The sequence below is a fragment of the Papaver somniferum genome, unplaced genomic scaffold, assembly GCF_003573695.1.
Source record: "Papaver somniferum cultivar HN1 unplaced genomic scaffold, ASM357369v1 unplaced-scaffold_57, whole genome shotgun sequence".
Taxonomy (NCBI): domain Eukaryota; kingdom Viridiplantae; phylum Streptophyta; class Magnoliopsida; order Ranunculales; family Papaveraceae; genus Papaver; species Papaver somniferum.
This window is the reverse complement of record NW_020648415.1, coordinates 2,355,479-2,380,004: the sequence shown is the minus strand read 5'-3', so window position 1 is coordinate 2,380,004 and position 24,526 is coordinate 2,355,479. Positions and strand designations below refer to the sequence as shown.

Genomic DNA, 24,526 nt, shown 5'->3' with positions numbered 1-24,526 from the left:
AAACTTTACAATCAGTTACTATTGAAGCGCTTGACAAGACGTTGTCTCTTAGCCATATGGCCTATTTTTGTAAAGATATCGCTTCCGCATGAAAAGCTGAAGTAGCTGTCTCCGATCCCGCTGATATGTGCATACATGTTTTGTGATCTACGGAGTAAAAAATGTGAGCGTATCCCATTGAAAGGTCTTCTTTATTGAAGGAAGCATCAATAAAAATTATCCAGTCTGTGTTTATATCTGACTATTTGGTATTGATCATCATTAACTGATTTTTATCAAGTCCCTCTCTTTTATTCTTTTGAGGGATGGATTGCAGAAATTTGTTGATATGGTCTATTAGTTTCATTGGATCTGGGTTTATCTTTTCAAAAACAACCGAGCATCTGTATTTCCAGATGAACTATAATATGGTTAAGATTTTTCCTATCAAATTATCCAAATCTGGATTTAAAAGCCACCTCTTAACCTATGATGTTATCGGATCCGTATTAGCTGAAGAAGTTAAATTTCCTAGCAAAAAGCTGAACCAAATAGCTTAGCCTAAAAAATCACTATCAACATAGAGTCCCTGCTTGATGTGGGCCAGTAATATACTGCAATAAACAGTGGATGGTAATTTTATTGACGTAATCAAAATAAATACTTTTAACTTAGTTGTTACATTTTTTTAAGAGAGATTCTAGTTCGCGCTCCAATGATGTCCAGTAGTCGTTTGAAGAGCAATAGCTAGAGCACTAGTTTTAGCAAGATGAGTGGGCATCGTCTAGACGGCATAAGTTAGCTAATTAAGTATGCCTGATTTGCATTGCGGAATGACCAATTCTGCGTAATTGAGCTTGTTTACTGCTTTTGGGTCCGTTGCTCGAAAGAGGAAACCTTTTTCTATTTAGAGTTTGGAAACCACCTGATATAAAAGAGATGCACTTTATTATTATTATTTTTTTCTTAATTCTCCTTCCCTCACCGACGACCAACAACCTCTCTCTCCTCTTCCGACAAAACCACCAACAACAACTCCCATTATTGACGTTGGATTTCGGTCACCGTCAGTCAACTTCTGGCCAAATTCCGGCGTAATTTTCTTTTTGGACTTTCTTTTGTCCTAGAGTCGATCCAGCGATAATTTCCTTAAAAGAATTATACACGTTGTTGAGATTGATTATTAGTCCCACATTGTTGGGAATCTAAGATCCTGCGGCTTATAATCTTTTAGGGCCTCTCCACTCATTGTCAATTGGTTTTGAGTTGGATGCCCATATTGTTTTGGCTAGTTTGCCCATTTATTATTTATCCATCTTTCTTGCACCATGCTCCATCACAAATAAGATTGATAAGATAGTAAGAAATTTTCTTTGGGATGATGATTCTAACAAGAGAAGAATTTATAATGTCGGGCGGTCTATCATCGTAAAATCTAGAGAAGGTGGTGGTCTTGGAATCCGGATATCTGAATACATGAACTCGGCGCTTCTCAAAAAGTGGTGGTGGAGATTTGGAACGAAAAAGAATGCTTTTTGGAGAAAGATAGTTGTGGAAAAATTTGAAGAATCATCAACCGGTTGGGAAACTCTTCAACCGAAAGAGCCAAAGGGATGTAGTTTGTGGCACAATATTTATAATGAGCTCGAGGATTTTAACAAACATGTGAAATTTAAGATCGTTGCGGGAAATAAAATTAGATTTTGGGAAGATTTTTGGATTGGAGATGTCGTCTTATGCAATAGTTTTCCATTGGAATTTGAATCTTCAAGAACAAAAGGGAAGGTGGTGGCTAGGTTATATCAGATCTCGAGTAACGACATCAAGTGGAAGTTCATGTCTCGAAATAGATATTCTCAAGCCATAATGAGGGAGATTGATTCCATAAACTCATTACTAGAAGTGGTGAATATTCAAGAAGGGATCGTAGATTCTAGATTGTGGATGGTGGATAAAAACAATACGGTTGATGCTTATACGGTTAAGTGCGGGTTTGATTCTCTTTGTGACCAAGGCATAGTAACTTCCCAAATGAGGTTATTTGGAGTCGACTTTATCCGTACAAAGTAAACTTTTTTCTATGGCTTTTATACCATGAAAGATTGATGACGACGGACAAGCTTTTTAGAAGGGGTATGGATGTGGATAGGGTGTGTCAGTTTTGTGAAGAAGAAGATGAAACAAGTGCTCATTTGTTCTATGATTGTTGGCGAACAAGAAGAAATTGGGATTATTTTGCCGAAGGATGCAACTTCAATTGGAATTACGATATTAATATTTCCACAACTATAAAATCTTGGAGTTATGATTGTGTTATGAAAGACTTGACCGTATATGGAACAACTTACCGGTTGCAATATGGTGGTGCATTTGGAAAGAAAGGAACTCTAGAACTTTCGATCACAAAAAGAGAAATTTGGAAAGTCTAATTCGAGATATTAAGATTCAAGCTTATTTTTGGGCGGAGTCAAACACTAGAATGTTGGATTTGACGGCTAACATTGTAATTGCTTTATGGGATTTGTATTTTTATCGGGCGCTTTGAGGTGGATGTGAGGTTATTAGTGCTTGTTTGTTTTTTCTTGCTCTTCCTTGGCTCTTTGTTTTTTTGCGTGATCGATTCCAAACTCGATCTCCTTTTTTGTGTCGGTTGTATTTATTGGGTTGAGGTACCTCTTAAGTACCTCTTTTTCAATAAATATTTTCCTATTGACCTATCAAAAAAAAAGTTGGATGCCCATATTCTAACATGGTATCGGAGCAGGCTATTTGCGACGAGTCATTTGACCACACTTTTACTACGCGTCACCCGATTTATGTCCACGTGTTAGACCCAACGAGGCTACACGTGAGGGGGCGTGTTGAGCTTATTAGTCCCACATTGTTGGGAATCTAAGATCCTGCGGTTTATAATCCTTAGGGCCTCTCCACTCATTGCCAATTGGTTTTGAGTTGGACGCCTTAAGGATTATAAACCGCAGGATCTTAGATTGCCCAGACAATGTGGGACTAATAATCTCAACACACATGAATAATTATTCACGAATTTAGGGTAAAAACCAACTTTTGATTTTTAAACCAAGCTTTGCTATTCAATCGCCTTCCTAGGTAGATCAATCATACTTTCTGCAGCAACGATAAGGTCTTTGAAGCAGTAACCCTTATGTTATCATCACCAATTGCTAGTGAGACCATCAGAATAATTAAAAGTTGGGTTTTACTGTTTTTCTTCTTTTACATCAGATATATGTATTTTTATGAGTAATAAAATTATCATCCCATATTGTTTCTCTTCAGCTCTGCTACCTTGCTGAAAATTTGGTGCATTTACTTTTTTGCACGATGTATTAAAATAGAAGTGATGTCTGAATATTGCAGCTGCTTTGTAGAGATGTCTGATGATAATAATGATTATGCTTCCAATTACCGCGAAGGCCGAAGAGGAGGGATCAGTGATTTAGAATGCCCCGAATATGAATGATGATTAGACCCGAAAATTACTGTGATGCTACCATGATAGAATATAAAGTTTATGTAAAGAGAAGGAGCTGGTTTCGAATAAGGCATGGTAAAAGCTTATGAGAGGATATTTTCAAGAACATATCAGTTAACCAACTTCTGAATCATTCGGAGGATGTAATGCTTATGTAGAAAGTTTTTTGTGATTTTGCTTTTGGCTCCTCTGGCGCTCTGCTTCTTGTACATAACTTGTAATTATCTATTTTTCTTTAATATATCATTCCTTTTCAAAAAAAAAAAACATGGTAAAAGCAATATTTCACAAAAAGATCCTTTTTATTTTTAGAAATCATTCCCAAACCTTTTTCTTCTTTTTCTTTTTTTTGTATTTCATTTAACTAAGTCCCAAAATAATTTCTCAATTCATCTCCAAACACACCAGTGTGTTTTGTTTTGTTTTGTTGGGGAGACAGAAATAAGTATTTGGATGTTCCTCAGGACCCATGTTATTAAGATAGGATATGCTGGTTTAACGTCTAAATTTCCTACCATACCAAAATTGCACTTCGTTTTAGGGGAGACATTACATTACATGTACAAGTTTGTGCAATATTTTGTTAATTGTAGGGTTAATTTGGTAAGAAAAACACATATTATTGTTGTACTTTACATTGAAATGGACGGAATTGCCCCTGGTTTTCTCTTCAAAATAAAGTTGTCTTCCCTCTCCTCTGTCCACTGACTCTGTCTATTCCTTCTGGTTTCACCGTAGAGAGAATCTTCTAGTATTTCTTCGATCACCAAACCCTAAGCTTCAGCCACAAACAAAAACAATTCTGACTGAAATCATCAAACCCTAACTTCGATGAATTCCACTTTTCCAAAGCTCTGTTCTCATCTCAGTTATGAGTGAGAGAATAAAAACCGGACAGCGGTATGACAAAAAAAAGACGATTAAAGAGTATCTAGAGGAGGAAGAAGAAGAAGAAAAATATACTGAAACTAAACTGAGACAAGAGGCTTTTGAAGCCTATTACAGAGTAAGAAGACTAACCATTTTCCTGTTCTTCTGTATTTACTTTCTATGGTGATTCTGATCTTTTTTCGTTTGGATTTTGGTTTTAGGGTCAAGGTATATTTAGAGAATACGAATGGAAAGTGTTCATGAATGTTCTTCATAAATCATTACCTACTGCTTTCAGAATCAATTCTAGGTATTTTGATTTTGATTCTCTTTTTTTTAAAAAGAATAACATATTGTTATCTAAATATATTTGAGATTAAATATAGGGTTATTTTGTTTTTGGTACTTAGGTTTTGTCCAACTTTTGAGTTTGGTCTAACATTTGTCGAGGTTGGCGTTTGGTACCTGGAAAAAAATGTTGACCTGAATTGACTGTTATTGACTTGATTTTAATTAATTTTATGTAGTAAATTATATGAGTTTACAAATATATCCCTGGTTTGGGCTTAGCATCTAATGGATATGATGTCACTATCAAACATACGGTGATTATCCAAACACATGTCTTACACCAACAGTATAGATCTGGGGCTTAAAAATCTTCATCTTCTCTTTACGGTTCATCTTCTTCTATTCATCTTCCCAAACAAAGAAAAAAGAGACCAGAAAAAATCACACCGAGAGTTAGGAATTTTTCAGTAATACATATCTTTTCTCTTCGTGGTCATGTTCGAGATATGGCTAGGGTTTGTGCTTTAATTTGAGCTTATTTAGTTCGTGAAAATAAAAAGAAGAAACCACATATAGATTTTCAAAAACTATTGACGATATCCATCGATGAATCAAATCCATGGGTCATGAAAATTGTAAATACATGAAATTAGGGTTTACAACAACGAAAGATGACTTTGGGTTTATGTGAATTGATTCTGATTTTGCAACAAGGAAGTGGATGCTCTTGTGGTTTTAGAGTTTTCGATGTATGCTGTGGTTGGATGGTTGGATGACAGTGGAAAATTGATGTTCGTTTAGTTTGAAGATGGGTGAGATGAATCTAAATTTGGTGAAATTAATTCAACAAATCAATTGGGAGAAGGTTAGGGTTTGAAGAATATGAAGAAGATATCAGGGAAGAAATTGAGATGTTGTGGGGATATTGTTTTTGGAAAGGGTTTTTGTGCAATTGTTCTGGTCTGAGATATGAAAGAGGGTTGCAGCAGTGTGATGAATCAGAAAGGATAAAATTGAAGAGATTGAATAGTGGCCGGAAGATTCAGATGGTGTTGGTGATTACAGGTCAGATATGAGCTCATACAATAGATGGCAGTGGTAATGGTTTCAGCTGGAATTGCAAAAGAAGCTGTAGAGGATAGAAGTTGGTGTTGATGCAATAGAAAAGGATAAAGTTGTGATGCTTTTTATGAGTTGAGCAAATGAAGTTACAGGGTGCTGATTGATTGAACTGGAGGATTGTTGGAAATGCTGAATAGATTAATGATAGGATCTGTATATGAATGAATGATTGTGCAAGAAAGCATTAGAAACAATTGACTTGGAATTGTGGCCGAAATTGATCTGGAATTGTGACGAAATTGATCAGATTTAAGATATAACTTCGTTGAATTTATGTATCGGCGAGTAGACTTGGACGATTCAACAAATGAAGTTAAGGGTACAAGAGTAAATTTGTTTAGCTATTAGATATTATTTAATTCTTTTTGTAATTACTAAACAAAGTCAATATTTAACATAGTCAACTCGGGTCAACGTCTTTTCCAGGTACCAAACATTAACCTGGACAAATGTTAGACCAAACTCAAAAGTTGGACAAAACTTGAGTACCAAAAACAAAATAACCCTTAAATATAATTTGGATGCCATCTATTCAAGCCTTTTCGTTGTTGCTGATTTCCTTTTTTCAAAATCTGTAGTGAGCAGTTTCGCGAGGATATTCGGTCACAGATAGAGAATGATTTTATGGAAACTCTTGAATTTGAGGTGTGTACGATTACTTTGTATACGCTTAAATGATTGAAGTTTGGGATTTCTTAGTTTTCTTCTTCTTGGCAGGTGACTGATGGAGACGAAGGGATACATGTCAGGCCATTAACTTGGTATCCAAATAAAATGGCTTGGCAGTTCAATTGCTCATGGGCGCAGCTAATGAGCAATCAAACCCTCGAGAGGTACAAAACAGTCTGAAAAATTTGATGTCTAACTTGTTCAATTATCAACATGCTTTAAGCTGTGATGTCTTCTAACTTCTCAACATGCTTTTATCATCTGGAAGTTTTCAGTTGAGAGTATTCTAACTAGTTCACCAGTATCCTATAATCATAGCTTTAAAGTTACATAATTAACAGCTGATTATGCCAGGTTTTGTCATTTCTTGGATGAAGCAGCTGACAGCGGACGAATAACACGACAAGAGACTGTTAGCATGGTGAGCAATTTTTTCCTAAGTACTACTCAGTCACCATGGAAAGTAGTCGGATTTATGTGTTCATTGGTTAGCCGGTCTTTCCGCTTCTCATTTGTACCACCAAAGGAGTACCTGCTAACAAGGGAATTTTTCTGGTGATACAGGTACCTCCTCTGTTCCTGGATGTGCGCCCCTGAACATTTTGTACTACATAGTGAGTTACTATTTGTGTCCGCACTCTTGATTAAATTGAGTTATTTATTCAAAATCCCTTGCTTCGGATTAAATGTGTAAAAGCAATTTTAGCAACACAATTTTCTTGAACTTCATACCATGTTTGCATTAAATAAAAAGCATGTCAGGCCAAATAGGGTCATGTAGTTCCCAGATATTTGCTGCAGACTCGTTGATGCCAAGTTCACTTTCTTATGAGTTCTTTAAGATTCTGACTTAAATTGGCTGTTTGCTTTTACCATATCAGTGTGTGCAGGACCCGGGTCAAAAACAAGCCAGTTACTTGAGATAATGCATCAGTCATGTGACTCAATATCACTACCTGCTGGACTGGTCATACTCTTTTCTCATTCAGCTTTCTCTTTTCTTATCTTGTTCATGCATTTGCTGTGTGTCTGCACTGTCTGCTGATTTTGGATAGACACTTAGCAACCACCTATTGTAACAATGTAATTTAGAAATATACTTCCTTTGCTGCTCTGATATGGGGATTATGTCATCTCGCTGTTTTGGTTTTGTGTAGGTTATTGCTAATGCCGTTGACTGCAAAAGTTGTGACCTGCATATCCACCAGACCAAAAGAATGCAGTGCGCCAATTTGATAGTTACTAACCATGAGGTTCAGCACTTTCCAAGCTGCAAAAGCAAAAATGGCTTAGATACATCTAGTCTTGGAAACACAGAGATCAGTGAACTTTCGTTTCATCGAGTTTTATGTGACGTTCCATGCAGTGGAGATGGAACTCTACGCAAGGCTCCTTATATTTGGAGGAAGTGGTTGTTACTAATTACTCGTATCTTATAGTTTCTCCTATGCTTTAAGTCTTGTTACCTTGTTTGTTTGTTTTTTATTTATTGAGATAAGTGTCCGTCTTTTTCCAGGAGTGCTTGTATGGGCAATGGAATGCATCAGCACCAAGTGCAGACTGCTATGCGTGGTATGGTTCTTTTCCATTTGCTTGTTTAGTTATTTTTGGTTCTCTGGAATATAAGTGAGAAAGCCCACGTATTAAAAGATGGTTTTACATGATCAACCTATTTAAGAAACTCCCTTGGATATTTGTATACTTCAGTAGATATTTTCTTTACTGGTATGACTCTTTATGAATGAAAAGTTGACAAAATTTATATTTTGGGTAAACGCATAGTTCATTTTCTATAACATTTAACTATGACTTCTTTCAGTTGTGGTACATTTTGCAAATAATGTAGATTGTCGAGCGAGTGGCCAGTTTAGGGGGGTCTTAGACTATTTGCAATACTTAAGTCGGATTTAGGTAAACTTGGCTACAGGATCAGGTTGTAATTCTGGTATACTTAGCTATACTATCATTTTGATGACCGTGTGGATAAGCTTTGCCCGCTATCAATAGGTTATCAGTCTTTTTTTTTTTTTTTTTTTTTTTTTTTTTTTTTTTTTGATAGCTAAGTTAATAGTCCCTGACTTCCATCTCAATGCTGATGCATTCTTTCGTTGCGTATGCTAATTTCATTATCCTCGAGTCTTGACGAAGCTGCAACACTAGTAATTTTTCTCTTTCTTTCAGCAAGGCTGTTAATTGTTTAACAATGTTGAACTGTGTGACCTCACACAATGTGTGAAATTAAAATGGTGTGTATCCTCGTGTTATTCTCCTCTTTAGTTATCACTCTATTTATAGTGTTTTTAGTTATTTTTGATTATCTGGAATCATCCAACCACAAAGAGAACTTACAAGGCAGGAATAGCTCTATGACACCATATATAGGCTAATGCTTTATGGGTGTTTTACATGTTTATCTCTCGACAGATTTTTGTCTTCGATATAAATTGTACCATAACTTCAGATCAAGCTATTCCAATTTCATCAGACTCGCTTATGATCACATTGTGTCGAAAGTGTAAACACAACCAGATGCTTGTGATGATGTGCATATTTACTTTACATCAAATCATAATCATGTGCATTTGGAATATGGAAAGTGCATTATCTCCATCATTCCCCAAGCTTATTCACGCAGTTCATTGCAGGTATTGCTTTGCTTAAATTGGATGGAAGAATGGTGTACACAACACGTTCAATGAATCCAGTAGAGAATGAGGCTGTGGTTTCTGAGGTATCGGCTAGGCTATGTATAAGGAAATTACTATCTAGATGTGTTGTTAAGTGCTAAAGTTCCTTGCTTTGCTTAATAGAGGCGGTTTTTCCCTGCCACCCTACTATATATTTGCTTAGCTCATTTTCTCCTCCTTATGCATCTCCATCTGTTTTTCTTCAGATTCTGAGGAGGTGTGGGGGATCTGTTGAAATTCTTGATGTTTCTACCGAGTTCCCTCAATTGGTCCGTCGCCCATGAATTAAGAGTTGGAAGGTTGATTATCTGATAATTGAGTAGCTATGTAACTGATACTTCTCTGTATGAGCTTTTTTCATTTAATTGACATTTGTATGGCAGGTCTATGATAAGGGTGCATGGTTAGCTTCTTACAAAGATGTCTTGGAGGACCGTAGAACTGCCATTGCGCCAAGCATGTTTCCATCTGGTCAAAGCTTTGATGACGAAACATCGGTTCCTTCAGGCCAAGGTAAAAGGGTGGTTCCTCCTGGCAATGACACTGAGATGGAGAATATGGAGGAGAAAACAGAAAGTGTCTGTAATGTAGTTCCTGATCACGTCACCGAGCGGTCCGAAGTCTTTGCTAGTCCAAATGATGCTTTGGAGATGGAAGTTTCAGATCTCCCTCTAGAACGTTGCATGAGGATAGTGCCCCAGGATCAGAACACAGGAGCGCTTTTTATTGCCATTCTTCAGAAAGTGTCTCCACTTGTGGGTAACCTCTTCATTTTATTGGTCGTTATTATGAAGAAATATGAGATACGAATTCATAAGATTAGACTTTTACTTCAACTGCACAATCAATGTGATCTCATTTTGTAACTTGCAGCGGTTTCAAGCTCCACCGAGGCGAAGGAAGGTGATGCTAATAGCTTAGATGTATCATTGGATGAAGGAAATCAACTGTCACCCCTTTTATCATATGTGGCTTCTGGTACTGAGTCATCATATAAACGGCCAGAGAATGGTGCTTCAGGACTTGATTCTCATGTGGTGGTCAGGGTAGAAAATGAGAAAGAAGACGCAAAGAACGAGACTGACCCTATGATAGCTGGAGGCAATTGGAGGATGGAAAATCAAGGCATGTGGAGAGTTGTTGCTCCGACTGTTTTTACCCGAGAGGCCACTGTTCTCAGTAACACTATGGATTTTCTTGGAATCAGTAATTCGTTCCCGTTGAATGAGCACCTTGCGACACAAAACACTGATTTCCAGAGTTGCAAGAGAAATTACTATATCTCAAAGTCAGTTCGGGATGTTATGAAGCTGAATGTTCAAGTCGGGCAACAGCTGAAGATAGTATCTGTTGGTGTAGAGGCCATTGTCGTAAGTATATATAGTATTGTTTGCGAAGTCTTTTAAGCAAGTAGCATGCTAACTCGAATCATTTCAAGATGAAGCGTGATGGTTTATATCTTTCTTTCTCATTTCAGGAGCAGGATGATGCCCACAAAGTCTCTTGCAAGCGACGACGACGGCATGGCACCACTATAATTGGTGGCTCGAATGACACTGGTGTATTTATTATTTCTGATGGGTTCGAGGCTGATCCGGTTCGTGATGTGAACGGTAAATTTATTAGGTTCAATATCAAATCCGTTGAGAAGACGGATGTCTTGTTTGGCAGAATACTTGTCGTCGGGGCAGGAGATTCAATCTGGATAGATTCGATAGTGAAAAATTCGAAATGCAATGTGAGATCATCTCCCTTTTCCTCGCTATCTATGTATATATCTTAAGAAATCCACAATTTTTATCAGTTTTTTAGTATGTTGTTGTTTTTCAGGAAGAGTACGATACCGAAATGTGTGCCAGAGATGCTCATCTTCAGATGGTAGGGGAATGCCTTGAGGACGCAGATTTGGCAGAGGAAAGGAAAATAGATGCTCATATTTTTTTTTCGCATCGTATGAAGTGTTGGAAATCGATTAATAAAAAAATAATTTTTTAAAATTTTAATAAAAAATTATAATCTATTGTTTTCTTTTGCAAATGAAACTTTTTAGTCCCACATTGTGGAGTTTCCAATTTTTAGTAGTTTTAAGAAACTATATAAACTTATTAGTCCCACATTGTGGAGTTTCCAATTCTTAAATTGTTTTATTCCATTATATAAAGAAATTCACTACTTTTGTATAATCGATGGGAAAATGGTTGATCTATATTTTAGAGGGACCTCTAAGGGAAAATATTTTATAGCGTTTCTTAAGAGTTCGCGATTTTCCTTAACGGTTTTTTCGGAGTTGCCAAGCTCAAGTTGAGCATCTACTACATATGCTAGTAGTAGGTGTAGTAGGGTGTTTTATCCTGGAGATATCCGTCCTGTGAGGGCTATAGCATCACTCTTGAGTGTAGCCGGGCGCTAATGTCTTAAGGGCAACGTGTTGAATACGTGACTCACTCTGTATTTCCAAAGTTTTTCCTTGTTGCTGTTGTGGAGATATGAGCTCGTTCGTTTCATCAATCGATCACTTCCATTATAAAGGAGCTAAGTATCAATAACTTTTGCTTATTTGATTTTTCTTTTTTTATTATTGCACCCAACAATCTTAAGACATTATAATTTGTAATAATCGAAAATGGTTGGTTGGTTTGTGAATCATGGATGTTAATTGTGGAGTGAAAAACAAAAACAATTTTTGGTCAGCTGTAGAGTTTCGAGATTATCTCTTAACCTAGAAGGAATTTCGATGAACCCTTTTGACACAACGTAGTAGACATCCTGATAGTTACCCACGTAAAATTTCAGAATTTTTGGAGTTGTAAAAGTATTTTTTTGATATTTTACAAAACAGACAAATGTTCCTGAAAAATTCTGACGGGCAAACTTTTGTTGTTAACTAAAGTATTTTTTGGGGTAATCATGAGTTTTTTGATATGGTGGTTCAAACGAAGTTTGTAAATCTAGATATTATCTTCAAAACTCATATTTTATCTTCCGTTTCGGAACTAAGGTTTGTGAGATGTGGTGTATTAGGTGATTGGGAAATTACCGTGTCCGTGGTCAGAGTATAAACGAAGATTGTGACATGAAATTGAAAAGGAACATGGCTACCAGGCGCATGTGGATGAACACAAGTCTTCCAAAGCTGACAAAGGAGAACATCAAACACAACTCTAAGTAGTCTTCATAAGAAAGGTATGTTTCGTAAAACTGAATCCGGCATTACTTTAATTAAGGGTGATTGTTATGTTTGTAAAATTCCTGGCCATACGGAGTAAAGTGTAGACAACATAAAACCTTAATAAGTAGAAAGTTAATGCTAATTTAGTTGAAACAAATTAGAACGAGTTCATTGACATGATGTCGGAAGTTATTTTAATAACCAATGTGAGAGACTGGTGGGTGGACTCTGGAGCCACTAAGTATGTTTGTTGAAACAGAGACCTGTTCACCTCTTATCAGAGGATAGGGATGTCGAGAAACTCTATATGAGTAACTCATCTGCGACAGAGGTTGCATAAAAGGGAAAGGTCGAGCATAAGCTCATATCTGTAATATTCTCACACTGAATGAAGTTTTCATGTTCCGAGCATATGAAAAATCTTGTATCTTGTTCTCTTGAAGATGGTAAAAGATTGAAGATCTTAATTAAATGTGGAAAACTTGTTATAACTAAGGGTATTGATTTTTAGGCAACAGTTATAGGACTTAGGGTCTATATAAGTTTAAGGAAAATCTGATGAAGTGAACATAGTTGATTCTTGTGCTTTCTTTGTGTGTCTTTGAATGTTTTGCATGGTAACTTGGAACCGTAAAATTATAAGTCAATGTATAAACTGCCTAGCATAGGCTTCGTACCCAAATTTAGTTTGGATCTTGAACACAAAAGTGAAATGAATATGCTATAAAATCTTTTAGCACAAATGTTCATAGTAATTCTAATCCCTTAGAATTAATTCAGTTAGGCCTAGTTGACATGAGTTCAACCCAAAACCACTATGGTAAAAGATGGTTTATAACTTCCGTAGATGATTGTACGAGGTACTATCTTGTATAATTGCTTAGGGATAAGGATGATGCCTTAGAAGCCTTAAGATGTATAAACTTGAAGTTGAAAACCAATTAGAAGCCTTGAACATAAATTGTATCCTTAAGAGATCATAATTACCATGTTGATTAGTTCAGGATTACCTGCGGTCTTGTGGGAGGAGGAGTCCTCTTAACTAGTATATCCTGAATATAGTACCCTTAAGGATCAGATGAAACTCCATATGATTTATGGAAAGGTAGATGACCTTCTTATGAATGTCAAAGTGTGGGGGTTTTGACTAAGATTGTCATTCCTCTTCCTAAAGAACTAGATAGAAACCAAAAATGTGATTGTGTCTTCATATAAGGTATGCTGAGTATACTTCTACATATAGATTTTTGGTTGTGTGTTCTGATTTTTCATACTTTGGTGTGATTTTTCTGACTTTGTTGTGAATACTATTACATAATCTAGGGATGCTGAGTTCTTTGAACATGTTTATTCTTAAACCTGTACCTCATTAGAGATGTGTTTTGATCCCCTAGATTTATTTTCAAATAGTCAGAACTTATCTTAAAGGAAGATGAAGTTAAGGTTGAGCCTAAGAGAAGTAAAACAATTAGACTTGAGACTTCTTATGAAGCCGACTTCATAACATGCCTAGCTAGTCTAAGCCCTGGACTTGTAAAGAAGCCTTGATATCTACTGAAACCCCATTCTGGTAAGAAGCTTCATTTAGTGAAATGGACTCAGTCCGTCGGAACCTGACTTGGGAGGTTTATAGTTTACCTCCAGAGAGTAAGACCATGAGATGTAAATGAGTCTTTAAGAGGAAACATTAGGTATATGGAACTGTAGAAAAATATTAGGCTAAGTTGGTAGCTAAAGGCTATAAACTAAAAGAAGGTGTATATTTCCTTGATTCTTATTCACATGTGACGAGATTTACTTACGTTGAGATGCTAATTGTTATTGCTGTCATAAAAAATTAGAGATACATCAGATGGATGTTAAGACAGCTTTTCTAAAATCGTGAATTAGATAAAGAAATTTACATAGACCAACCTGAGGACTTTGTAGTGAAAGGTTATGATGACAAAGTTTGTAAGTTGAACAAAATTTTGTATGGTTTATAAAATAAGCACGTAAACAGTGACATGGAAAATTTGATCATGTGATAATGTGTAGTGGATTTAAGTTAATGAATCTGACAAGTATATTTACAAGTAACTTGTTAAGGATGCCTGTGTGATTGTATGCTTGTATGTTGATGATATGCTTATACTTGATACAAACATAGATGTGATTAATTCCACTAAAAACATGCGCTGAATGAGAACGTTGACTTGAAAGACTTAGGCCCTGTTGATGTAATCTTAGGGATGAGGATTAGAAAATAATCTAACATATGTAGTCTTAGTCATTCTCATTATGTTGAATTTTGTGCTTAAGAGATACAATCAGTGTGATTGTAAGCCTGCTTGTACTCCATACGATTATTCTTGTAGACTCAAGAAAATTAAGGATAGTGGAGTATCTTAACTTGAATACTCAAGAGTTATAGGATGTCTGATGAATTTAATGAACTGTAAGTGTCCAGACATTGCCTATAGTGTGAGTAAGTTAAGTAGATATACTTGTTGTTCAGATCAAGAGCATTGGGATGCACTTAGTAGAGTATCATGGTACCTAAAATACTCTATTACCTTTTGTTTGGTTTATGAAAGGTATCTTGCTGTCCTTGAGAGACTTTGTGATGCAAACTGGATAGTTGACTCAGAGGAGTCTTAAGTATACGAGTGGATATGTTTTCACTCTAGCAGGAAGGTTTGTTTTGGAAGATTTCCAAACATACATATATTGCTCAATTCATTATGGAATCTGAGAGTATTGCGATAGATAAAGCACGAGAGGGGGCTGAGTGCCTAAGATGCTTTTTAGAAGACATTCCTCTCTGGCATAGGCCTGTGCCAGCTATATCTATATACTGTGTTAGCCAAGCTATAATAGCTAAAGCTAAAAATAACTAATCTCAATTGGCGTTACTTTCATTGATTGGATAAAGTCCAAGGAGAATATCGCGCAACCTTTGACGAAAGGTTCATCCAAAGAGATTGTTAGAAACACATCGAAGGGGATGGGGCTTAAGCTCATAAATTAAACTTTCCATGAAGGATACTCAACCTTGCTGACTGGAGATCCCAAGATCAAGGTTTCGAATGAGACAACTAATTTATGGTGGGTAAAGGTAAACACTATCAGAGAATTTTATTCTTTGTCCCTTCCCTATGGTGTAGACGTGATAGTGTGACTGCATGTGAAGGATGACTTTTAAGAAGTCTTAATGAGTTCTATAGTTTCAATTTAAGATTGAACTGGGGTGTAGCAGTAACACTCTTTATGGAAACTCACCTATCTGAATGAGGAAGTGGGCCGCTTCCTATGAGAATATGAGCTTTGATTCTCTAGAGCGTTCTGAGAAACATGATATGTCCAGGACCAAATTGGGCAAAACGGCACGAGCTTGGCAGCAATCTTGGAGATATCACCCGTGGTTGTTATCGCGAATTACATCAAATGCTAGCAGTTCAAGACATAGTTCACTGTCTCTAGCAAGTAATTCCGGTAATATCTCACTAAGCAAAGGTTCAAGACCTCATGGACACCTCTGCCTAAAATGGTATTTCCTGCGCTTTTTATGTGATTTTCGTTTTGATAGTTTTGGTATTACTGGAACTTAGGACCTAAAGGTCACTAAGGGTTCACTAGTTCATGCTTTTTCACTTTGGTGAAAGATACCTATAGTCTCACCATGTGAGAACTAAAGATGAAAGCTCTCGATATTATTATGATTTATGCAATCCATAGTATGACCCTGGGGTCAACACACTTTTGTGTGAGGGAGAGGACGTCGAAATGACTAGTATGATTTCAACACTTGCACGATCAGTCTGTTTGGATGGTGAGGTTGAGATGTTGATTTACCAAGATCTATCTGTGTTTTCATGTTTTATTGAGTTTTCATTCATGTGGGGGATTGTTGGAAAAAGATTAATAAAAAGCTTAATAAAAAATTAATTTTTTAAAGTTTTAATAAAAAATTATAATTTATTGTTTTCTTTTGTGAATGAAACCTTTTAGTCCCACATTGTGGAGTTTCCAATTTTTAGTAGTTTTAAGAAACTATATAAACTTATTAGTCCCACATTGTGGAGTTTCCACTTCTTAAATTGTTTTATTCCATTATATAAAGAAATTCACTACTTTTGTAAAATCGATGGGAAAGAGGGTGCTCTATATTTTAGAGGGACCCCTAAGGGAAAATATTTTATAGCGTTTCTTAAGAGTTCGCGATTTTCCTTAACGGTTTTTTCGGAGTTGCCAAGCTCAAGTTGAGCATCTACTACATATGCTAGTAGTAGGTGTAGTAGGGTGTATGCTAGTAGTAGGTGTAGTATGGTGTTTTTATCCTGGAGATATCCGTCCTGTGAGGGATATAGCATCACTCTTGAGTGTAGCCGGGCGCTAATGTCTTAAGGGCAATGTGTTGAACACGAGACTCACTCTGTTTTTCCAAAGTTTTGCCTTGTTGCTGTGGAGATATGAGAAGCTTGTTCGTTTCGTCAATCGATCAATTTCATTATAAAGGAGATAACTATCAATAACTTTTGCTCTTTATTTTAATTATTGCACCCAACATGAAGATGATGGACCAAAACTTTATTTTGCATGTAAGAAGACGCCTGAAAGAAGAATCCCTCCAGGCAACTGGATGGCAATTGGTAGCGAGCTCGGAAGAGAAAGTGCTGAAAATTATCTGCGGCCAATTCTGCCAAGTTTTAATGATATGTCTGCTAAATATATCGTTGATCAGCTGCTTTTGGGTATGAAAGCAGCCTCTAATGCAGATCCTTGGACTGGAGGACCAATCAGAGGTTAGTATTATTTTTTCTAAGCATAACTTTTCTTTTATATATATTTTTTCTTATAATACTAATATTGTACCGAAAAAGAAAATAATAATACTATAATAATGATTAGTTTCCTTTGCAAATTTCAGTTCATTATTTGCCACGCAAGGGTGTGGTGTACCGCAGCTACCGCTTGCGTGATGTGGATGAAAAACTTATAAGTGCTGATTATATCGAAATATTAAATAAAGTTGAGGAAGATTTCGAGATTAATGGGTTGGTTCGGAGATGGGTGTCTCAGCAAAGGCAAGAACGAAGATTTCGACAAGCAGCTAGACAAGGAAAGCTCAAGTGATTCAAGTCTTTCAGTTCATTTTAGTTGTCATTTGGAATCTTTTCCCGGTTAGACTTTAAAAAACATTTATATGTATTAGATGCATCTTTAAATTGGAAGTTAGAATAGAACTTTTAAAACTCATTTGCAAGAAGCAAACATTGACTGTTATGCTTATGGGTATCTATATTGTTTACCTCTCTGTGTATGCTTATGGGGTATCTATGATTCAACTTTCCTTAAACAATGCTTAGTATGAAAATATACAGTACCTTTGGTTGACTTATCATCCTACGACCGACAAATATTGTTGTAGTTTCTAGCCAGCCTAGGCCTAGCGATGAGCAAACTAGTGAGAGTAACATATTCTGGTGGCTCTTTAAAATCAGAATCTGTATGAAACCTTTCAATTCATTATCAACCGTTGATAACAATTCACAATCTCGCCCAAATTTCATTACTCGTCTCCTCTATAAATCCCCATTCCCAACTCCTAACTTCTCACAATTCTCTCCGAAACCTCAATTTATCAAATCTCTGCAACTTCCATCGGAAGAAAATGGCTCGTACTAAGCAAACCGCTCGGAAATCCACCGGAGGAAAGGCCCCAAGGAAGCAATTAGCAACAAAAGCAGCTCGTAAATCAGCACCAGCGACCGGAGGAGTGAAGAAACCACACAGATTCAGGCCAGGAACTGTTGCTCTTCGTGAAATCAGAAAGTATCAGAAGAGCACTGAACTGTTGATCCGTAAACTTCCATTTCAAAGATTAGTTCGTGAAATCGCTCAAGATTTTAAAACTGATTTAAGGTTTCAGAGTTCAGCAGTTGCAGCTCTACAAGAAGCAGCTGAAGCTTATCTTGTTGGTTTGTTTGAAGATACTAATCTCTGTGCGATTCATGCTAAGAGAGTTACTATTATGCTTAAGGATATTCAACTTGCCAGGAGAATCAGAGGCGAACGTGCTTGATTATGAATGAGGGGGTTTCCGTTAACTGTGTTGTAGGGGTTTTAGAGTTTACGGTGGATGTAGGATCTGTGTGTTTTTATTTTGGGATGTTTGAATTTGTGTTCTAATTTGACTTATCTAATGGAAAACATTCACAGGAACAACCCGATGAAATATCTTTTTCTTCAAACTCCCAATTCGATTGAATTAACTCCCCATTTCCAATTGGATTGAACCCCTAAATCATACATATTTTAGCCTGATCTTCATTGCTTGTACATTATTACACCACGACCTGCGCATTTTTGCTTGATGTGCATATGCTATAAATGTTGCTGCATTCTCTTGGCAGTTCAAACCCTCTCCTCACTTCTCATTGCTCATGTAAAGCTCGGCAAATGTAATGTGCAGGACAAAAGCTGATTCCTGGAGTAGATGTGCTGCTTTTTACTTCTCAATCCAATTACAGCATTATAGGTAATCCAATACAATTACGTTACCTTTTGCCTTTTTTGGGTTACTAGACCTTTTATTTGAATCATTCATTTGACTAGAAATTTGGCCTGCAAGCATAATGTGTTTCATTTCTCATATTCATTGGTTTGGCAGAATCTGGTGTTTATTGCAGTATCAAACACCATCGGCGAGGAGAGGGTTTGATGGACCACCAACACGAACAGGTCATCATCATCAGTCTTATTCACAAAGATCGTCAATTTCAGATGTCTCATCGATTGAGTGAGCTTCCAAGGCAAGCTCGCAACTGGAACGAACTGTGTCCCCTGCAAAGTGGTCAAATACTACCTCTGTGCTTCTCTTACAACCTGAGCAATAAGCCAAGGTATGTGCAGGTACAGTAGTTGCATCTTTCTGTATTATTTTGATATGCAACCTGGACAAGGTTTTACATGGTTTTTGGTTATCTTCAGATACCTGCATTAGCCATGTTCTTCTCATATAATAAGGCCTACGCTTGCTTTTATAGTCTGATTTAGAAGCTGCAATCATAATGTAGCATATGAGGCTATAAGGAGTGCTAGTGGTATCATTAGGATTCCAGTTATGTGTAAAAAAAGGGATGAAAAGAGCCATAACAAAGACACAAGCCTGAGGCGAGGCGAGGCAAGGCGTGCCCCATATCTTAACCCCAAGTGCCTTTGACATATTCAAATCTCACGTGACAGAAGTGCTACAAGTAAACCGTCTTCCACAAATTCCCTCCCTATAAAAACATGAGAGTAGTAGTATATCAATTTGTCAAATCACTCTCTCTAAATCAGAGAAATTCAATTCTAAGAAACCTTCAACCAAGAACACTAATCAAAACCCAGTAAGTTAGCTTCAAAAATCTACTTTGAAACTAACCAGAATCCTCAAAGAAAATCGTCCAAAATTAAACCAAAGAAGGAGCTTTGGTAGAGATTCAAGAAATTGTGATAATGGAAGATAGAAGAGGAAAAAATGTTGTTGTTGATGGTGGAAAATCTGAAAGTGATGAACAAGGAACAAGTAGTAGGACAACACTAGCTGGGTTGTTTTCTCAAACCCATGATCAAGAAGATCCAGCAGATAAGAAGGAAGATGATAAAGAAGGTGAAAATCAAGAAGAGCGTAGTACACTAGCTGAGTTGTTTTCTCGAGAAGATGATCAAGAAGATCCAGCAGATAAGAAAGAAGATGATAAAGAAGGTGAAAATCAAGAAGTGTGTGGTACAACACTAGCTGAGTTGTTTTCTCGAGAAGATGATCAAGAAGATCCAGCAGATAAGAAAGAAGATGATAAAGAAGGTGAAAATCAAGAAGTGCGTGGTACAACACTAGCTGAATTATTGTCTCAACCCCATGATCAAGAAGATCCAGCAGATAAGAAAGAAGATGATAGCAGTAGCAGCAGTAGAAAACAAGAACCTGTTAGTATTGCTGAAAAGAGGAAAGAATCTGCTTGTCTCGGAAAGCTGCTGAGAGCTCATCTTGAACCAAAATTAAAATTGTTAAGGGATTGCGAAGATGAAGTAAAGGATTTGGAAAAAGATATAGAAGCTCTGCAACAATGTTATGAAATGGGTGGTGATGAAAATTCTCTGATTAAACGTATTTCTTCTTCTGAATTCAAAGAATTGAGTGCCAATCTTAATGCAAAATTACAGGCGTTGAAGAATAGTATTGATAAGAAGAAAGAATTGGAAGAAGATTATAAGGTTCTGTATGGATGTTTCGACATAGGTGAAAATGCTCTTGCACCTTCTCTATTTGTTGAGAAGATAGAAAGGATACCTGATATAATAGATTTGCATAATGAAGAAATCAAAGAATTGACAGAACAAGTAGAATTTGGTTGCAATCTTATAGTTCAGCACTATGCTGGGATTAATCAACAGGAAATGATTCCAGCTGAAGGTGAAGCAGCAGCAGATAATCCAGGTGCATTAGAAGAAGCTGTGAACATTGATAAATCTGTTTTTTTCAATAAATTCGAAGATGATTTCGATGATGATGATATCAATTAATGGTTCTTTCGATAACACACGTACGCATACAGCGAGACATTCATTCTTTGTTGGTGTTCCTTGGACCTTAATCCGTTACATGATCTTATTGTTTCTTACTAGTAATTGTGAGTCAATTTTGAGGATTTCTTGTTTTGAAATGAACTCAATTAGTTCTAGTTTGTCAAGCAAGTCCCAAGAAGTAGATCATTTCGGTGATGCTAAGACAGATTAATGGTTCTTTTGGCTCAACATTCTTCAGTGGTGCTCTTTGGCGGATCTTCGTTAGGTGATTTTATTGTTTCTCATTATTGGTAATTGCAAGTCAATTTTGAGGATTTCTTGTTTTGAGATGAACTCAATTAGTTCTTGTTTTGATGTAAGAAATAGTTCACATTTTGTCAAGCAAGTTCTGAGAAATGACATGATTTCTTTTAGCCAAATTCCCGACAGTGTTTGAGTTACACTTTCATTATTTGGGTCTAGTACAATTCTTAACTGATGTCAATGATCATTTCTTTCATTTACTATGTTCTGATTAAATTATCAGCTGCTTTTTGAGTGCGTTTTTGTAAGGAATTTCTAAAGATGTTGAGTTTGATTGATAGTACAGAACATGTTAGAGTCTTAGGGCTGGGTATGTTATGTCTTGGTTCGAACAGGCAATAGCTAGGTTCCATGCATGATTTGCAATTTCCTTAGCTGGTTGGTTTAGATTTCTGTCAGAAGTGCTGGATTATGTTCAGATATTGGAGATTTCACAATGTTGCCGAATGGCACAGGCAAAACATAAGATAATTTCCATGGAGTTCCAGCTACAAAGTCAGACACCGAATAAGCAATTGTGAACCCGACCAAATGACAGTTTCCCTGAAACTTTAAGCACATACGAGATGGCTTCCCATTATCAGCTGAAACCCTTTATTCAACATCTACTCCTCAGACTCCCACCTTCCCAGATAAAAGAACATCTAATTTTCAATACTTCAACACAAGAAGCATGTTGATTATATTCCTAAAATGGCATGCATCATAGTAAAAAAAACAGAAACATGATTCTTCCGCTTCACACCCATACACGAGACACCCAAACTAATGTAAAGAAAATTCAAAAGGGAAGACCAAGAGGGCGAAATAAGAAAGCGAATGAAGTTACAAAAACTGCACTAATACAAAGATTACTCAACTGAGCATGAAGAACTACTTCTAGCAAGGATGTTCATCATGCACATAGTTGCCAAGAGTATAAATGTTACGCACGGAAGCACGTACCACAAGTGTCACAATATTCACATTCTGACCACACTACAGAATTAAGGACTTCCAAAGTACCAAAACAAACAAATAACTAAGAATTAAGGAAGATGCACCAGCAAAAATATTCTAACTGGAAGAACACTCCAGTCCAGGAGATAGTTTGATGATCACTAACTGACTATGTTCACTAGGATAGCAACTAATATACCATACCAAAATAAGTGCATATGTAAGATTCACATTTTCTTGCTTAATTTTCTTGTTGTTGTGTTGGAGACCTTCCTCATCACCATCCGAGTCACTGGATCCACAATCGTCATCATCTTCTTTATCTTAGTTTGCCAGGTATACTTCTCCGAGATAAGTCCCAGTATTGAGTGAAACTTGGCTTTCCTCAAACACAGAAGTGTGAAAAGAGCCACCCTTTTTAAATTCTTGGAAATTAAGAATTCTATTCGTATCGTGCTTTAGGCCGTACGAAACAATATGAAAACCAGAATCCATGTCTAATCCTAACAAATACTGCCATCCTTTAAAGACTGCAAGGGCATTAAATTCTTAACAGACACACCAAAATGTTTTTGCAGGTCAATGGTGAATAGCTTGGTGCATGACTTTTCAGCTCCATCTTGCTTCATCTCCTACACATCGGCACCAGCCTTAGGATCAAAGCCAAGCAAGCACAGACATCCTCCTAAAACACACAAACTTATTCGAGCATTTTCATCGCACAGGTCAGGCAGTGGCATCTGGTTAAATTCCTCTCTCTCGATATCAAAATAAAGAATAACTTCTAGCTCTCCAGATGGTCAAGTCATACATTCCATATCTGTTACCCAATGCAGAGATCCGTTAACAGGCATCCGAGACATATCAGGTACTTTTGGATGAACACGAGTATCAATATCGATTTCCTCGACTCCTTTCCATTTGTTATTTTTAACGGATTCCCCATAACCTCATATTCAAAATTCCCAATATTCACCAATCCAAAATCTTTCTTCCGAGAACTATAACCAATTCCACAGTCTGCGTAGCTCAAACATTGTTCCGCTTCTGAAAATGTTGGAAGAGGTATCGTTTTGCAATCAATCACAAAAACAAACAAATTGAGCCAATCTTACAATACACTGAGAAAACATGAGAAACTAAAACAACCCATGATTTTATAAGTTGGGTTTCTTTGATTTCAATCAATAAAATCAAAAACAAGATCATAAAAAGAAAACTAATTTTATCAGTTCATAGTTGTGTGTGTTTTCAACAAAGAAGAAAAGAGCAAAACAAAGATTATAGGAAAATGTCAGCGAGAGATAATACCTGCAAGACTGGAGGTGTTGAGAGGTATGAATCCCTGATCTCTGGACTCTGGAGCTTAGAGTGAGTGTCTATTTAGCGGGAGTACCGGGGAAGTGGGGATTCAGAACCTAAAAATGGTTGTGGGATGTGACTCTGTTGAAAGACTTTGACCAACACTTTACACGTGTATATAATTGGTTGGGCTCTGTGGGGTTTAATCTTCAAACGTTAGCAGTTCTAGATCGACGGAAAAATTCACTTCGGAAAATCGGGAAGCACTAATAGAGAGGGTGATCCCATCGCCCCTCCAAAATTAGCACGGTCCATCCTATCAGTGCTACGGGATTTTCTGGAGGTCAATCTATCATTTATGGAAACGTTAGGTCGTGTTTGACAGTTTTGATAAACTAATTTAGGTCGGGTTATCTCTTAAATAATATATAGTTTTATGTTTGTGTGGGTGCTTATTCTATGTCAAAATAAAAATATTGTATCCTACTTAAATTTTAGGAGACTAAAAGGGTGGGGTCTTGGAATTCCATGTAAAACATGAAATACCTTAATCCTTTATTGGGTTAGACGGTTACTTTTATAACTAATTTTTTATTTAAATTTTTCTTATGCTCAAAACCATAAAATTGTATGGTTTAGTTTTTTATCTTTTTAATTAATTTATTTAGCTTGTATACAAGTCTTTTGACAAACAACATACTACATGAACTCTTTACGGAAAACAAACACCATTTAAAATAATCATCGCCATGAAGTCGTGGATAAACCAAGGAATTCTCTAACCTGATTTTGCCATTTTAGCACCCATTATCGGTATGGCAAAGTGGCAAATATATCTGCCTAAGTGCCGAATATACCACTTAGGCATACACGACAGAGTCTCTAACGAGCGATAAAGTGTCCATCGCTTTATGGTCATAAGATAGATCATTGGTCATTCCAGTGCCAACGATTGTCATGCTAGTCACTTGTTGAGCTGATCATCGCTCATCAGTTCTTTATCCAATGCCTACAATCCCCCTACCCCCTATAAATATCCATTTCAACTCACACCATCTCAATCTCAAATTCATTTCAACATACCTAGTGTTCGCATAACCGAAGTGGCTAGTGTTCCCTTCACTTGAGGAGAAGATGTTTCTCTGATCC

At 36.7% G+C, this 24,526-nt stretch overlaps 1 protein-coding gene and 1 pseudogene across 1 annotated transcript; both read left to right on the top strand.

Annotated features, from left to right (window-relative positions):
• The first annotated feature begins 4,226 nt into the window (after positions 1-4,226).
• LOC113343295 lies at positions 4,227-17,395 on the top strand (annotated as a pseudogene).
• Positions 17,396-17,891: 496 nt separating this feature from the next.
• LOC113343199 (histone H3.2-like) lies at positions 17,892-18,484 on the top strand. The gene has a single exon (XM_026587469.1). The coding sequence runs from the start codon at positions 17,934-17,936 to the stop codon at positions 18,342-18,344; it is 411 nt and encodes a 136-aa protein (XP_026443254.1). The 5' UTR covers positions 17,892-17,933; the 3' UTR covers positions 18,345-18,484.
• The last annotated feature ends 6,042 nt before the right edge of the window (positions 18,485-24,526 follow it).

Coding starts and splice junctions, on each gene's coding strand:
- LOC113343199 (XM_026587469.1), top strand. CDS start 17,934: ATGGCTCGTACTAAGCAAACCGCTCGGAAATCCACCGGAGGAAAGGCC.